General features: G+C 44.1%; 1 protein-coding gene across 4 annotated transcripts in view; it reads right to left on the bottom strand.

Moving 5' to 3' along the window:
* PLD5 (phospholipase D family member 5) overlaps positions 1-16448 on the bottom strand; it is a 408569-nt gene that overhangs the window by 329253 nt on the left and 62868 nt on the right. The window contains exon 1 of one of the 4 annotated variants that reach the window (XM_060643365.3): positions 3387-3789. The exons of the other annotated variants lie outside the window; for them this stretch is intronic. Coding sequence (XP_060499348.1) covers positions 3387-3389 — 3 coding nt within the window. The 5' untranslated portion in view covers positions 3390-3789. Of the gene's footprint in view, positions 1-3386; positions 3790-16448 lie in introns of those variants that run through there. 4 annotated transcript variants of the gene reach the window in all.

Genomic DNA, 16448 nt, shown 5'->3' with positions numbered 1-16448 from the left:
CATAACCATGAGACCATAACCTGAGCTGAAATCGAGTCAGACACTCAAACCAACTGAGCCACCGGGGCCCCTCTGTGCTTTTCTTTTTCATGTTCACACCAATCAGTGGTCGGTGCAGGTGAATTTTTCATGCACATCACTTCCTACTTTGATTCTTTTCCATTTTCTCCCCATCATCTTCATTTAAATCCTTATCATCTTGTACTTCAAAATTTCAAAACCTTCCTTGCAATTCATCGTTCCACCATGATTCACAGCCTAATCAAACATCTGACTTTATATAAACGTATTAATGTAATTATTACAATGACCCAACAGAGGTAAGAGTCATTGTTCCCATTTTGCAAATAAAAACACTAATTGTTAAAGAATTTAAAAAATTACCACATGAATACATGGGTAACCCAGAAATTTAACTCTAGGTCTGAGTGCACTTAAACCCTCTTTCCATAACATTAGACTCTCTTCCAGACTGAGGCAACTCTTTAAGGGAAGTTGGCCAGAGTGGAACTTAAGGTAAGAATTATGGTGTTGGGGGGCACCTGGGTAGCTCAGTTGGTTAAGCATCTGCCTTCAGCTCAGATCATGATCTCACAATTCATGAGTTCAAGCCCCACAATGGGATCACTGCTGTCAGCACAGAGCCTGTTTCAGACCTCTCCCCATCTCTCTTTGCCCCTTCCCCATCCCCCATTAGCGCATGTGCACTCTCTCTCTCTCAAAAATAGACATTAAAAAAAAAAAGAATTATGGTGTTGGTATGCAAATGACAAGAAACCCAAACAGGTGACATCAAGAAAGAACAGACCTGTCTTGGAGCAGATTGGATATGAGGAGGAAAGAGAAATGTTAAAGATTATTTGAAGTTTTAGAGGCTGGGTCACTTAAGGTTGGCCTGGCTCACCTTCCTATCTACCTTCACAGGTTGTAGGATGAGGTGGTTTAAGAAGTAAGGGTCGTACAGGGTCGACCTGTTTAAGGTCATACAGGTTTAAGAAGTAAGGGTCGTAAGAAGTAAGGGTCTTAGCCTTGCACTACCTTTTACTAGCTATGTGTCCTTAGGAAAGTACTTAACCTCTCTGAACCTTACACCTCATTACAACAGTATTATTAATAATAATCTGTCTTTAAAAGCAAGGATATAAAAAAATAAATAAAAGCAAGGATAAGGATTATTAAAGTATTAAAAACACTTGGCACATAGCACATATGTCCTCAATATTTGTAAAATATTACTTAAAAGCATTCACACATTTCCTTTGTTTTGAAATAACTTGCTTGCAAATACGTGGGGTGGATTTAATGATTTGCATTTCCTTTAAATTTGTAAATAAAATAAAAAGAAGCAATCTGAAGTCAGAGCCCACAGCAGGCTGACTTATTTGGTAAAACAGCCAGCAAGCCCTGACATGCTCCCGATTCTAATAATGAGGTCAAGGAGAAGGTTTTAAACACAATTGAGTGTCTCTTCTCTTGGATAAGTAAGGGAACTGATCACATCTGCATGTTGAGAAACATGATTGGTTTCCTTTTCATCATGGAAGGGACTTCATGAAAATCTAACCCACAGATTCACTCCCCTTACAATCAAAGACTGGTTTTTCAACCCACTGGTCTCTGGACAGACTTCTCACTACAAGAGAAGGGGAAATATAGTCCCCTTTGCAAAAACTAGCTGGTTAGAATGTCCTCCCTACAAAACTATGACCGTTTTAGTGTTTGCGGTTCAGAAAAGCTCAATTAGACGGAAGCTTTCATTTTAATGTACAACTGGGTAATTTTTCCAACTTTTTTTTTTTGGCAATCAAAAAAGAGGTCTACATACTTTCATTAGGTTGTGCTATTGCATTTAAGTGACTCAGTCCCTGGTGGCTCCTTGTTGTCTCCCTGAATACTGTACAAGATTGTCGCTGTGCTTAAGTTTATGCCCACGCTTAAAGTGTGCTGGCAGGAACTCTATCTGCATTTCAGCCCAGTCCTTTTTAATCCTTAAAGGAATGTTCTTGGGCTAATAAAGAGAAGAGAAGAATTATTATGCTTCAAGAACTCAAGCAAAACATTCCACAGCAGTAAGGAGCCCCACTTAACCCTTATGCTGGGTATGTTGGCATTTACGCACCCGGCTGGTCAAGAAGAAACAGATGAATCTTTAATGTGACTTCTCCACAGGTTAGAAGAGTTTCTAGCACAGATGCAATAATAAAGGGTAACACATATCAATAAAGGAGGGGAAAATCTGACCCTGAACTTTGCAGCTGTTTCTAGGATCTGTTCCTAGCGATCTAGGACGGATGATGAGGGCAGGAAGTGAGATGAAATATTTTCATAAATCTGGTTCCCAGTGTCCCCTTTTCAGAGTTGTTGGAAAGGCAGACTTCTAAAAATTCCCACATCCCCTTCATCAGAACTCTCTTCATTCATCTGGATTATAAACAGAATAATCATTTCCCACACATCAGCTGTGCAGTCAAATAAATGTATTTCAGGCATTCTCTCTATACAGTAATAGGTTATATTTTCTCTTAAATGTTATATAATCTTATTATGACCACTGTCCTTCATCCCTTGACTATTAAAGAAAACGTTTAGTGGCTTCACTCTTAACACCAGATCCTCCCACCGGTCCTGCATCACGGGCACAGGAGGAGAGGTGCACGGAGAAGCCACAGAGACCACAGCCGACCCCGACCTCAGCACACCGTCCTCCCACGAAGCCCACACCTCGTCCAAAGACCTCACACTTCCATGAAGGCATGCCTCACGCTGGCAGTGTTGGCTTTGCTAGACTGAAATCAAACGAACTTCCTCCAAAGTCACTTACACTTTCCTTTTAGAACATGGGCTCCTTTTGTCACTGTCTACATAGAATAGTTTTGAAAGGGGGGAAAAAAAAACACTCCGAAGTTTGCTCTAGTAATGGTTAATCTGCAAATGCCTCCCATCAACTAGTGACAACTCACTAGTCAGAAAAGATAGCTGTTTCATTATGAATGGGTTTGTACCCCCGCATGAAAACATCGAGAAAGCAGGCGATTCTTTCTTTCAGGCAGGCTCCTGGAAATGACAATTGCATTCAGAGGAAGAGCACATATCAGAGACCACATTAATCAGGGCTCGCCTTTGAGGTCACTGTGGGACTGTCCTTCCCCGGCAGAGCCCTGCAAATGGTCCTTATTAATTACAAGGCTCCTGACATGAAAGGAATCATTTTTCAAAAGTCAGTACCTTGGTGCCAAGGGTTTCCCTGCCCTTCTGAGTAAAAGGCTGACAGTGCCCCAGAGCTCAAGTTCAGTCTCATGCGACCCACAGCCACTGTCACCAGCAGATGCTAGGTATTCCTTCCCAGGTAACAAACTAGGTCTGCAGAAATCTTGGGAGTTTCTTACCATTGTGATCCAGTCTTCCCTCCCTGCAGAGTCCAGCAGCCAGGAGCTGTTGCTGCTGCTGTGCTGTTCCCACAGCCACGGGAGGCTTTGGAGGCAGAGAACGATTCATGTGGTACAAATGTATTGCCACCGATTACATTTCAGTCCCTCAATTGCTGGCCTGGATGCTTTGGAAATCAGCCAAACGAAGCGGGAGGAGAAAGGGCTGCAGTTTGCATTTTCAGAATTTCCCCCTAGAACCTGCTCTTAGCAATTCGGGTCTCTCATGTAGCATTTTAAGCAAATACCGAAGGCTGCTACATTCAATTAGATCTCGCTCTTTTCCTTTTCAACTGAGATGGTTGTGTTGCTTTGTGGGATGAAATTATAGCAGGAGCTCAAGCTGACCCAGGGGACACAGGCACTCTGCCCACATCCACACACCTCCAACCTGACCAGAAACGCCACTCTTCCGATCAGAGAGGAGAGCCCTGGCCAGATGGAGAGGAAGGGAGAGGGCAAGGCTGGTGAGCACCTGAGGCCACCAGGGTCACAGCAGCTCCGTCACTGGTGTGCCAAGGACCAAACACAGGACCTAAGTCTGGACTACAGTGTTCGGTGTCACACTGTCAAATCCAAACATGTGGGAAGAAAAGTTCTTTGCTCATCAAAGGAGTCTACGAAATATATGTTATCCTGAAGAATAAGCCAGAAGTTCTTCACCTGCAGGGACTGTATCTGCCAAGATGCTTTAAATCAAGCCAGGTCTGCTCACTCATACCAAATCACTGGGCTTTTTGTTTTCCTAGGTTTTGACAACATTTTATTGCTTAAAAATTCATCTATCTCAGAAGGATTCAACCACACAATCAAAGCTCAGGCCAGGACTCCAAAATAATAATATAGGGGCACCTGGGTGGCTCAGTCGGTTAAGTGTCCCAACTCTTGATTTCGGCTCCGGTCGTGATCTCACGGTTTGTGGGTTTGAGCCCCACATCGGGCTCTGCACTGACAGTGGAGCCTGCTTGGGATTCTGTCTCTCCCTCTCTCTCTGCCCTTCCTCCGTTCATACCGACTCTCTCTCTCAAAAATAGATAAACATCTGGGGCGCCTGGGTAGCTCAGTCGGTTAAGCGTCCGACTTCGGCTCAGGTCATGATCTCCCGGTTCCTGAGTTCCAGCCCCGCGTCAGGCTCTGTGCTGACAGCTCAGAGCCTGGAGCCTGTTTCAGATCCTGTGTCTCCCTCTCTCTCTGCCCCTCCCCCGTTCATGCGCTGTCTCTCTCTGTCTCAAAAATAAATAAACGTTAAAATAAATAAATAAATAAACATTTAAAATTAAATAAATAGTACACAAAAGCAAAAATACCTATTAATTTCTAAACTGTTTATCTGCTGTTCCTTCCTCGCTTGGTATAGATTCCAGTAACATGGTTGCCACGTCGGTTCTATTCCCTTCTATGTTCCTACTGCAGCATCTACACATTGTATAATATTTATTGCTGAATTAGTTACTTCTCCATAATTGTTGAAAATGTGAGCAGTCCCACAAACTGCTAAAATTCCTTTTACTTGGAGCCTGATGTGTTCTAGGCTGGGGTTGGGTTCCTCTCGTGACAGCTTTCCTCACACCAAAAGAAAGGTCCACGCCCCCTAAGAGGTTAGGCAAGAAAGGGCAAGAATAACTTCCCGCACAGCTTGCAAATTCAACACAAGGCATAAAATTCATGCCGATGGCCATGGGTTCTGATTTCTTAGAAAGAATTCATAGCGTTCATCAGGCCTGATCAAGAAATAGCCGTGAATCCACAGAGTCAAAGAAAACTACTCCCTTTTCACGAGGCAAGTCTTTTAAAAGAGAAAAGCAGAAATGGTAGGCAAATCAGGTGCCCAGGTGAGACACTAGAGCCCATTTCTGTGGCCAAGATGTAGCCCAGTGCTGGCAACAAAGGAGGTTCTGGATACTTACTGAATTCATGTACACCCTTAAAGCAATGCCCTGGAACCCTGAAATGTCAGACACTTTCTCTCGAGCTAGGAGGAGCCAACACAGCCTAGTGTGGGGTCTCAGCTCATTTTGAGCCCCATTCGTGGTCCCATCTCTAGGACACTCCCCACTGCTTCAGCTGCTCCCTGCACCATGCCCCATCACACTTGCCCTCACGTGCAATGAGGTGGTGACACTGTCTGCCGTGTGACCAGGAAACGAGCCTTGTCTCAGGGTGCCTGGGTGGCTCGGTCAGCAGAGTGTCCCAGTCCTGACTTCGGCTCACGGTTCCTGGGATCGAGCCCCACGTCAGACTTCGTGCTGAGCCCTGCTTGGGATTCTCTCTCTCCCTCTGCCCCCCTACCCTGCTCACACTCTGTCTTTTTCTCTCTCCCTCTCTCAAAAAAATAAAATAAAAAATAAAAATAATTTTTAAAAAAGCCTCGTCTCCTCTTTTCTGCTAGCCTCTGGAAACCCGTACCGTGGTGTCAGCGAAGCATCTTCCTTTCCTTCTCCCTGTTCCTCCCTTACATCCGCATCAGAGCCCCACACAAACCTACGCAGATTTAGAAGCGGTGCTGTTTCCACCCTAAAGATGCTCATACGGTGTATCGGCATTATTTTTCCCTGAGAAGAACGAACGTCTTCTCATATAAATTGCCATCTGGCAGAAACCACAAGGGAATATGAGGAAGTCTTTCTGAATAACCGTCTGCTGACTGAATAAGGAGTCTGTCAGTGTTAAGACTTGTTTGGACACTTGTGTTAATCAAAATTGTTAAGACTTCTTGGCTTGATGTTGTCGGAACTCACTGAATCACTGAATCACATCCCCCTCACTGATACCAGCCCCAGACCCCACCAGCAGGAAAGTTAGAAACTTCTGGTGAGAAGTGGGGGGAAATTGGAATTTCCTATAAAATAGTAAATTCTTTCAGGGTGCCTGGGTGGCTCAGTCAGTTAGGTGTCTGACTCTTGATTTCAGCTCAGGTCATGATCTCACAATTCACGGGATCTGGCCCCACATCAGGCTCTGTGCTCACAGCACGGAGCCTGCTTGAGATTCTCTCTCTCCATCTCTCTGCCCCTGCCCCCCAAATATTGTTTTTAAAAAATAGTAAATTCTTTCAATTAAAAATGTAGACATTCAGGGGTGCCTGGATAGCTTAGTCGGTTAAGCGTCTGACTTCGGCTCAGGTCATGATCTCGAGGTTCATGGATTTGACCCACGTGTCGAGCTCTGTGCTGACAGCTCGGAGCCTGGAGCCTGCTTCGGATTCTGTGTCTCCCTCTCTCTCTGCCCCTCTCCTGCTTGCACTCTGTCTCTCTCTCTCTCTCAAAAATAAATAAACATTTAAAAAATATAGACATCCAAAAAGCCAGTCCTCTCCTCTTGCACCCCTATGGCCCCATCCTCCCACATATCCCTGAATACCGAGACATTCAAGATACACAATGTAGAGTCTCAGAGCCAGGGGTGAAAGGCCCAGTGGCAAGCTGCCTCCACCCCCTTTGAACCTGAAAGGGTGCAAAAAAAAAAAAAAAAAAAAGAGAGAAGTTCTTTTACAAATGTGTACAAATAGCTATACTAGCTCTTTTAGTGTTTTCTTATAAAAAATCCATTTTATCTTTTCAGTGAAATCTTTACTGTATCTTCAAGAGATACTTAAAATGTATATGAGGGGCGCCTGGCTAGTTCAGTTGGTGGAGCGAGTGACTCTTGATCTTGGGGTTGTGAGTTAGAGACCCACATAGGGTGTAAAGATTATTTACAAATAAAATCTTTGAAAAATAAAATGTGTATGAGAAGCCCACCAAACATGACTACCTCCCTCCAAAGAATGCTCGTGATTCACTGGTCAGTATTTAAAATGTTGGTCCTGCATGAATAGCATTTACTTGGCATTCCAAAAAAAAAAAAAAAAGGAGCCAGTAGAGACTAGAGGCTCCCATGGCCACCATAACGCCTACTCTCTGCTGCCACAATCCCCTGGAGGTAAGAATCCAGAGAAAATGAAGGATAGTAGGTTCCTAATTGTTCCACAGCAGCAAAATTATGCCTGTCCACCCCCTCAAGACAACAAAGAGAAGGGCTGGGGACTGCTTATCTTTCCACAGTTCTCCCATCGCCACTTTTTTTTTTTAAATTTTTTTAATGTTTTTTTTTTGAGAGAGATTGACATACTGTGAGCATGGGAGCGGCAGAGAGAAAGAGGAAGACACAGAATCTGAAGCAGGCCCCAGGCTCTGAGCTGTCAGCACAGAGCCCGACGCACGCGGGGCTCGAACCCACGAACCATGAGATCATGACCTGAGCCGAAGTCAGACACTTAACCGACTGAGCCACCCAGGCGCCCCTCCCATTGCCACTTTTACCCCAAATCCCACCCTCCTGTATTGCCCGGTGTTTTGCTGTTATTGGGATACATGTGGCCTCACCCTCCCCACCCCCCACCCCCGTCCAGCCTCACAGCTGTAGCCAGTTCAGAAGGCTGGGCTACAGGAGCACCCATAGACCAGTGATTGCAGGATCGCTTAGAAATAAGCACGTGGGCAAGATGGCACTGTTTTCAAATGTAATCTCAAGCAGCCCTTCTCAGTCTAAGAACCACAAAGCATGTAGGGATGCCTTTCAGTTTCTAATAATGTGTCAAAGGTTTCTGTTTCAATAGATTGGAATTGATGTTGGCAGACAAAAATTTAGGTCAAGGCAATGAGAAAAAGAAGCCATCACTTCCTAAAACCACCCAAGATTGCCAAGTATTTATATTACGAGAACAGTCACACAGAAGGAAACAAAGAACAAAAACATATTTCGGCAGAAAAATATTCCCATTAACTTCTATCACGGTATTATTTATGAGATATGAAATCATGCAGGATGGTTTCTAACCATGAGAAGTGGACACAGTAGGAAGAAAAATTAAGGAGATAGCAATAAAGGGCACATGCCCTCAAGGAGGGTAGCAACCATCATATACAGAGTCCTCTGCAGGGTCTAAACTATCCAGTAGAAGACATGGATCCTGCTTTGCAAACAATCCTGAATTATGGAGACAGCTGAATGGAGGCCCAGGATCTTTGCAGACCATCTCAGTTGACCCTCTCTGGTTCTGTGCCTGGGACCATCTATTTTCTTCCAGGGGCATGGATTATGTTCCTATTCTCCCTTTTCACCACAGGAGGGAGCTGCAGTGTAACAAGGGTAGCGTTCTCCAGCTTTGCCTGAGCGGTTGGTGACCAGTTTTCATTGCCAAGTACAACCTGTGTGAATGCCTCCAACTAGAAAAGAATGTGACCAATCAGTGGTTCAAAACCAGCTTCCCAAGCCATCCTCCAACTGACCCTGAGTTCAAGGGTTTCACATGCAAGTATGTGTGCATGTAGTACAACTGTTATGTTTTGTTATCTACTTTAATATCAGAAATCATTTGAAAGACGTTATTTTGATGAGGATAATCCAGGAACACATCCTAAGCATGAAGATACCTGATTTTTTAGCTAATGACTTTAATCACATGGAACTCACTGGACTGATTTACCCACGGATTAAAAGCAATCTGTAAGCTATCTTCGTCTGCCCAATTCTTTTGGCATAAATGATCGCCCCAAGTAAGAAAAGTCTGCCCAGGCATATTGCCAAAGATGATTTAGTGATAGTAAATAAGGAGCTTAATGAAGTGAACTCTCCTTATTAACCTTCGGCCAGAGTCACATCTGTGCCCATTGCTTGTTTCGGTTCTTAAATGCTCTTTAAAAGCAGCAGCCAACTTCAGTTCTAATTTTGCCTCTGAAGAATTCAGCACAAGCCCATCTAGAAGAGTGATTATCCCTCAATTTGGAGGCAGTGAGGTAGGCACTTCCGTGAGGTCCCAAGAGGCATCAATCCGATCACAGTGCTTGTCCCAGAGGGTAGGTCTAGGCCCAAATCAACACAGGAACTCATTCTGTATGGTAGTTCTGCAAAGCTGCGTGTAGTGTCTTCAAGTCAAGTGCAGCTACAGCCAAAAGGGGGAACAGGTGGAACATGACATAGGAACAGAAGTGTCCGTTGCAGTCCTTGAGTCCCAGTTAGGTAAAGTTCCACTCTATCCTGGCTCACTGGTCAGGCCATTGTGGTGCAGGATGGAGCTGGTGTGGAGGTGGGGGGGGGGGGCAGCTCTCCCCACACCACATGCTCCAAGCCAGTACTCAATGAGTCCAGGAATTCTGAATTTGAACCTGGCCTTCCAGGCCATTATGAAGAAATACTTGTCCAGGTAGGAGGATGGAACATATTTTACTTAAGAGTATGTCAGCTTGATTTGTAAGCTTCATATATTTAGAGGTATAAAACTTTGAACATTGGGGTGGGTGTATTGCCTTCCCTTGCTCCATTTTGCGAATCAAAAGCATATCTTTGGTTCAATTCAGTAACTCTCGGTTGGGCTTCTGAGAGGATGAGAATTTGCAGACACCATGGTAAGGCTTGGTAGCCACTGGCTAAGACACCACTGGCTAAGGCTTGGTAGCCACATGTGACTAAGTTTAAATTAACTAAAATCAAATAAAATAAAAATTCAGTTCTTTAGTCACCTTAGCCACATTTCCAGTGTTCGGTAGTCTTCTGTGGCTCGTAGCTACTGTATTGGACAGCACACGACAGAACATCTCCATCACCACAGAATGTAAACAGAGTAAATACAGAATGGGGAATACTGGGACTTCTGCACTCTAAGGGCACAAATCCGCAAGGAAGTCTGCCTACTTGGACTGACTATGCACTGACCATCATAGATGCATGTGTTTGTGGATGGTCTAATTCAGAGGTCTCAAACTGGCCACCTGTGGAATGAATATTCTCTGTAGCTTCTGTCATACAGTAAACACGTTTTAAAAATGGGAACTCATTAAAATCTAATTTTTTTTTTATTTCTCTTGAAAAATAGGAAGATCTGGCCCCTCTGGGCCTACATTTTCACATTGGAACACAGATCTGGAGCCAAGAATCTGTTGTCCCTTCAAAGGGATCTTGTGATTTCAGTCTACCAAAGCCCACGCTGGCCACTGTGTTCAAGGGATTTTCTGTCTAATTCTTGCCATGTATGCATTTGAATGGGAACAAAAATAATGTCTCTAGTGTTGTAAAAAAGGAAGTATCTATAATAAAACACCATAAAGAAGCCTAGAACGCTCTTGCTTATTTTTTCTGTATATATTTAAATAAATAAATTCCACTCACTTATCCAAATGGTACTCTACAATCTATAGAAATAGCATTAGTGAATTACAAAAGAATGAATGTCCTAATTTCCAATAATTCTCTACTCAATAACTTAGGCTTTCATACTTGACGGGAGAAGAGAGGAAGGATAACAGAGATGTGATTCCTTCCTCCCTTATCTACTGTCCCGTTCCTCCACAAGGAAACATACACACGTACATATGTAGTGCACACACACACACCACACACACACACACACACACACACACACACACACACACATCTGTGTTCCACAAGTATAGTGGGGCTATAAAAAGGTCTAGCTTGGGGCGCCTGGGTGGCTCAGTCGGTTAAGCGTCCGACTTCGGCTCAGGTCACGATCTCGCGGTCCGTGAGTTCGAGCCCCGCGTCAGGCTCTGGGCTGATGGCTCAGAGCCTGGAGCCTGTTTCCGATTCTGTGTCTCCTTCTCTCTCTGCCCCTCCCCCGTTCATGCTCTGTCTCTCTCTGTCTCAAAAATAAATAAACGTTAAAAAAAAAAATTAAAAAAAAAAAAAGGTCTAGCTATGCATAAATAAAAATGGGCCCACTTCTGAATAAGATTCTGAATAATATTTGGAAGTCTAATTGGAAAATATCTAATAATGAACAAGACTCTTCATTCAAAAATCTAGTCTCATGCCCATGAATTTGTACCCATTTAAACTTAAGCTCCACTGGTGCGCCTGGGTGGCTCAGTCGGTTAAGCGTCTGACTTCAGCTCAGTGATGATCTCACACTTTGTGGGTTTGGGTCCCACATCTGGCTCTGAGCTGTCAGCATAGAGCCTGCTTCAGATTCTGTGTCTCCCTCTCTCTCTGCCCCTCCCACACTTGCACTCTATCTCACTCTTTCAAAAGTAAATAAATATTTTTTTTATTATTTTTTTTTCAACGTTTTTTTATTTATTTTTGGGACAGAGAGAGACAGAGCATGAACAGGGGAGGGGCAGAGAGAGAGAGGGAGACATAGAATCGGAAACAGGCTCCAGGCTCCGAGCCATCAGCCCAGAGCCTGACGCGGGGCTCGAACTCACGGACCGCGAGATCGTGACCTGGCTGAACTCGGGACGCTTAACCGACTGCGCCACCCAGGCGCCCAGATATTTTTTTTATTTTAAATTTAAGCTCCATTAAAGCAGGCACTTTATCTGTCCTATGCAACACCATCATATAGCAGATATTCAACTCCCAGTAAATATTTAAGTGGAATATCAAAACCGTCAGAGGGAACAGAACATTTCCTTAGAAATTCTAGGTCTCTGCTATATTCTCCTTGATATCAACCCAATGTAATGACATTATATTCATTTATTCCACAAACAGCTGATAAAAAACTCTTATGTGCTGGGGCTCAGCTGGAGTATTATTTTAGTATGCAGCTGTTTATTCTCTAAGTCATAGGTCATACATTTAGGAAGGGCGCTGCAATCACATAACAAGAATCTGATTTTGGATACTGCATTGCCTTTTTTAAAAACTGTATATGCACGAAACAGTTCTACAATTTGTGCCTTATCTGATCTATTACATGATATATGCCTATAATATCTATTTTAACAAAACACCTAGTATATCATCTATGTAATACTATTATTATATCATCCATTTCTCAACCTTCCCTTCACCTCCTGGCACCAACTTGGCTGTCCTCTGGGACTACTGCTTTCCCTGTGGTGCTCTCAAGGCAAAGCTGTTTTCCTCTTAGTCCTTGGACCACTGGATGAGGATGGCAGTAGACTTCCCCCCTGCCCCTCCCTGCCACTTTGAGACCATTCTTCCTCCCTCCCTTCTCCCAAAAAAAGCCCCAGCTCGAATTTCATGCCATCAGAGGAGATCACCCAATACTCAGTGTCCTGAGTGTCCCCGTGGTCTACTGACCCACCAGGTCAGCTCTCTTCTCCCTTCTCTCTGCAATGTAGTCTATCACTGCTTGTGTCTTAACCTTGGACATGTCAGTACACATGTAAGAGACCTTCCCGGTGCTGTGGGGTCTCGTCTCCTTGAACCATCCCTTTCAATAATCCCCACTCAGCCTCAGGCACTGGCTCTCACATCATCACCACCAGCTGCAAACGCTCCAGAATCTCAGTGTAATGCACCCCACTGTGTGCCACAAGTCTCTATCTTCTCCTCAGTGTAATGCACCCCACTGTCTGCCACAAGTCTCTATCTTCTCCTCTCACTTTCTCTGCTATCCTGACTCCAGCGATTTTTTTTTTTTTTTTTTTTTTTGCCCCCACTAGGATCAGCGACCCATTTGATCACAGCACCATGTCACCATATCTCAGCCCTGGAGGTCTTTTCCTCCCCTACATCAGCTGGAAATCAAAACCAATCCGTGCAATCGCGGTCTTCCATGTGACCTCTATTTTCTGCCCTTCTCCTCTTCACTGTCCTTGCTTTGCCCTCCAGCACGCAACACATGCACCCTTCACTCCTGCACCTGCACAGCCATGCGTGGCTGGAGAAAAGCAAACCTCGTATCATGTCTGCATCACCAGGGGATCCCCCAGTGCTCCCAAGCAACCACTCTCCTCATTGCTAATCAATCCACTGATTCACCCACTCTCCCAAAGGGCTATTTCACATTTTCTTATCTCTCTCCAAACTTCCAACACCTTCTGGATGGTTTGTACTCTCAGCTTATGACCTTTGCTCTTACTTTATTTCCACAGATCCCACTGCCTCATCTGCCCACCATCCAGGGCCTGCCTCCCCGCTGGTACCAAGGAGGAACTAGCCCTGCTTCTGCCTAAAGGCAGTCCCTCTACTTGTCCCTCAAGTATATCACTTCAGTTATTATCCCCTCTTCTACAAAAAAAAATGTATTTTTCGCTCTATATTGAATCATTCCTATCAGCACACAAAATGCTATTATTATTCCTCCCACCTTAAAAAGGAACAAAAAGACCTTCCCTTCTCCCCATTTTCCCCACCAGCCACTGTGTCATTTCTTTACTTCCTGCAACAAAATTTGGAAAGTATTGTCTATACTGTCTCCCTTCCCTGCCACTGCATTGACACCACACATGACCTCCACACATCGCCAGACCTAACGTCGGCTCTCATTTCTAATCACACCTGACCTTTGAAAGCCTTTCACACAATAGGCCATTCTTCCTTCTCGATACGATTTCTTCACTTGGCCTCTTGGTACATCAAACCTTCCTGATTTTCTGTCAACCTTGCTGGCTGTTCCTTCTTAGTCTATTTTGCACGCCCCTCCTCCTCCGCCCAAGCTCTCAATTCTGGAGTGCCTTTGGGCTCAGTCTTTGGTTTCTTCTCCATCTACATTCCAGTCCCATGGCTTTAAATAGCAATTAAATGCCAATGACTCCCCAATTCTATCACCAGCCCCAACCTCTTTTGCTAGCTCCAGACCCATCTATCCAACGTCAATGCAACAATGCCACTTGGGCATCTAAGAGGCATCTCAGATTCAACCTAACCAAACTGAACACTGTTCAGTCCAATCTACCCTCTTTTACCCACTGTCATACTCATCTCAACAATGCCAACTCTATCCTTGAAGGCCAGACACTCTGGAATCACACTGGATGGCTACAATTAACTTTTTTTTTTTTTTTAATAATGGAAAATAACAAATGTTGGCCAAGGATGTGGAGAAACTGGAACCTTCATACATTTCTGGCTGGGATGTAAAATGGTGCAGCCACCCTGTGGAAAACGTTGGACAGCTCCTCAAAAAGTTAAAGACAGAACTACCAGATGATCCAGCATTTCCACTCCTAGGCATATATCCCAAAGAATGGACAACAGATGTTCAAACAAATACCTGTGTACAAGTATTTGTGGCAATACTATCACAACAGCTACAAAGCAGAAACCATGCAATGTCCATCAGTGGATGAGTGGATGAATAATGTGTGGTGTATCCATACAGTGAAATGTTATCCAGCATAAAAAGAATGAAGTATCAACACATGTTACAACATGGATGAACTTTGAAAACATCATCATAAGTGAAAGAAGCCAGACACAAAAGATCACATATTATGTGATTCCATTTACATGAAATATCCAGAATGGATAAGTCCAGAGAAACAGAAAGTAGATTAGTAGCTGCCAGGAACTACACAGAGGTAGTGATCACACAACACTATGAAGGCACTAAATGCTGCTGAATCATATGCTTAAAAATGGCTCATTTTAGGTTATGTGAGTTTCACCCAGATTAAAGAAAAAAAAAAGGGGGAAATCTCCCTTAACTCCTTTCTTTCTCTGATACTCCAAATGTAACCTGTAAGAAAATCATCTGACTCTACTTTCCAAACACATCCAGAATGCAACCACTCTGCTCAAGGTCAACACCATCTCCCTTCATATTACTGCAGTCATTGTCCCCCTCGTGCTGCTGTTGACCCCTCTAATCGACCCTCAACACAGCACCCAGAGTGTGTCATCATCTGTCAACTGCCACCCTCCTGGGGCTTCCCATTGACTATTCAGGCCAACCTTCCAACACTGGTCCAAAGCCCCACAGGAGCCCATCTCCTGCGCCTGCCGCTAACAGTGTCCCTCCTCCTCTCTTCCCTGTTCCCTCCAGCACAGCCACACTGGCCTCCCTTGGTCTTCAGTGATGCCAGGCACATCCTCAGCTGGCAGGTTCTCTGCCCTGATGTTCTCCTGCTTCAAAACCACTGGGCTAATTCCCTTACCTCCTTCAAGACTTGGCCCAATCTCACCCTGTCAAAGATGCTTCTCCTGCTCACCCATACACATAACTCTGGTCCCCCTCATGCTGCTCTATTTTTCCTTTTATCCATAGCACTTTTCTCTCCCAATATACTGTATGATAGCAGAAAAGTGCTGTGTGCCTCAGTTAGGGTATAAGCTTCATGAAGGGAAAGAGTTGCATCTGTTTTGTTCCCCGATGTATCCCAGGTACACAAAATGGCACCAGACACATGGCAGAAGGTGAGTAATATTTACTGAATTGAACAGATCTTCAAAGTACAAACAAAAATGGGTCATAAAAATCTTTACCAAATTGATAATAGTGACTGTCAGAGGGAAATGAGGAAAAGATGTGAAATTCGGGATAGATACAAAAGGGGCTTCATCTTTGCCAGAATGTTTTGTTTCTTTCAGTTAAAAATGATGAAGTGCACTCAGTACTACAAAATCTTAATATGTGCCAATTCTGCATAATCTCTCGGTACTGGTTACAGGATTCTGTGCACATTTTGGACTGCTTAAAATTTTTCAAAATTTTAAGGGCAAGTAAGGGAAAAAAACCATTTTATGGTTTTTAGAGAGAATTCCTTTGCTCTTCCCAAAAGAATAAAAGTTATCTTCTTAGAATTTCTGCAACAATGTCTTTTCTTGACTGAATACAGCCATTGGGCAATAGCCCAGTCCACTGGAGAAAGGAACAAACGGAGTTACAAATACAAAACTACGATTTTCACCAACTTGACCTCCTCCACACCGTGTGATGCTAAGGGACAATCCAAGCTGCAAGGGAAGTGGTGTCCCTCTGGCACACAGTGACATTACTGTCAGAACCCACCGGGTGGTGTACTGTGTGAAACTCACCAGAGCCAGGGCTCCCAAGCATCCCCAAAGAAATGCCCTCTTTCAAATGACCTCTTGCGGAGAGTTCTAAAGCTGCTTCAGCCGGTCTGTGATGGAAGTACTCAAGCTTAAGTCTCCAGCTCGGAGGAAAGCCCCCTGCCGTCGATCCCCTGCAGCCCCTTTCCAGGCGATAGATAACCTGATATGACAGAACCCTACAATCTCGAGGCAAAATTAAAATGTATTTATTTTGGAAAAATAAGACTCAGTCATACACTCCTCTCCTTTTCCAACATTTCACAGCAAAATAAAGGTTGT

The sequence above is a fragment of the Panthera onca genome, chromosome F1 (genome assembly GCF_046562875.1).
Source record: "Panthera onca isolate mPanOnc1 chromosome F1, mPanOnc1 haplotype 2, whole genome shotgun sequence".
In the NCBI taxonomy this organism is placed as follows: domain Eukaryota; kingdom Metazoa; phylum Chordata; class Mammalia; order Carnivora; family Felidae; genus Panthera; species Panthera onca.
This window is presented reverse-complemented; position numbering and strand designations above follow the sequence as displayed.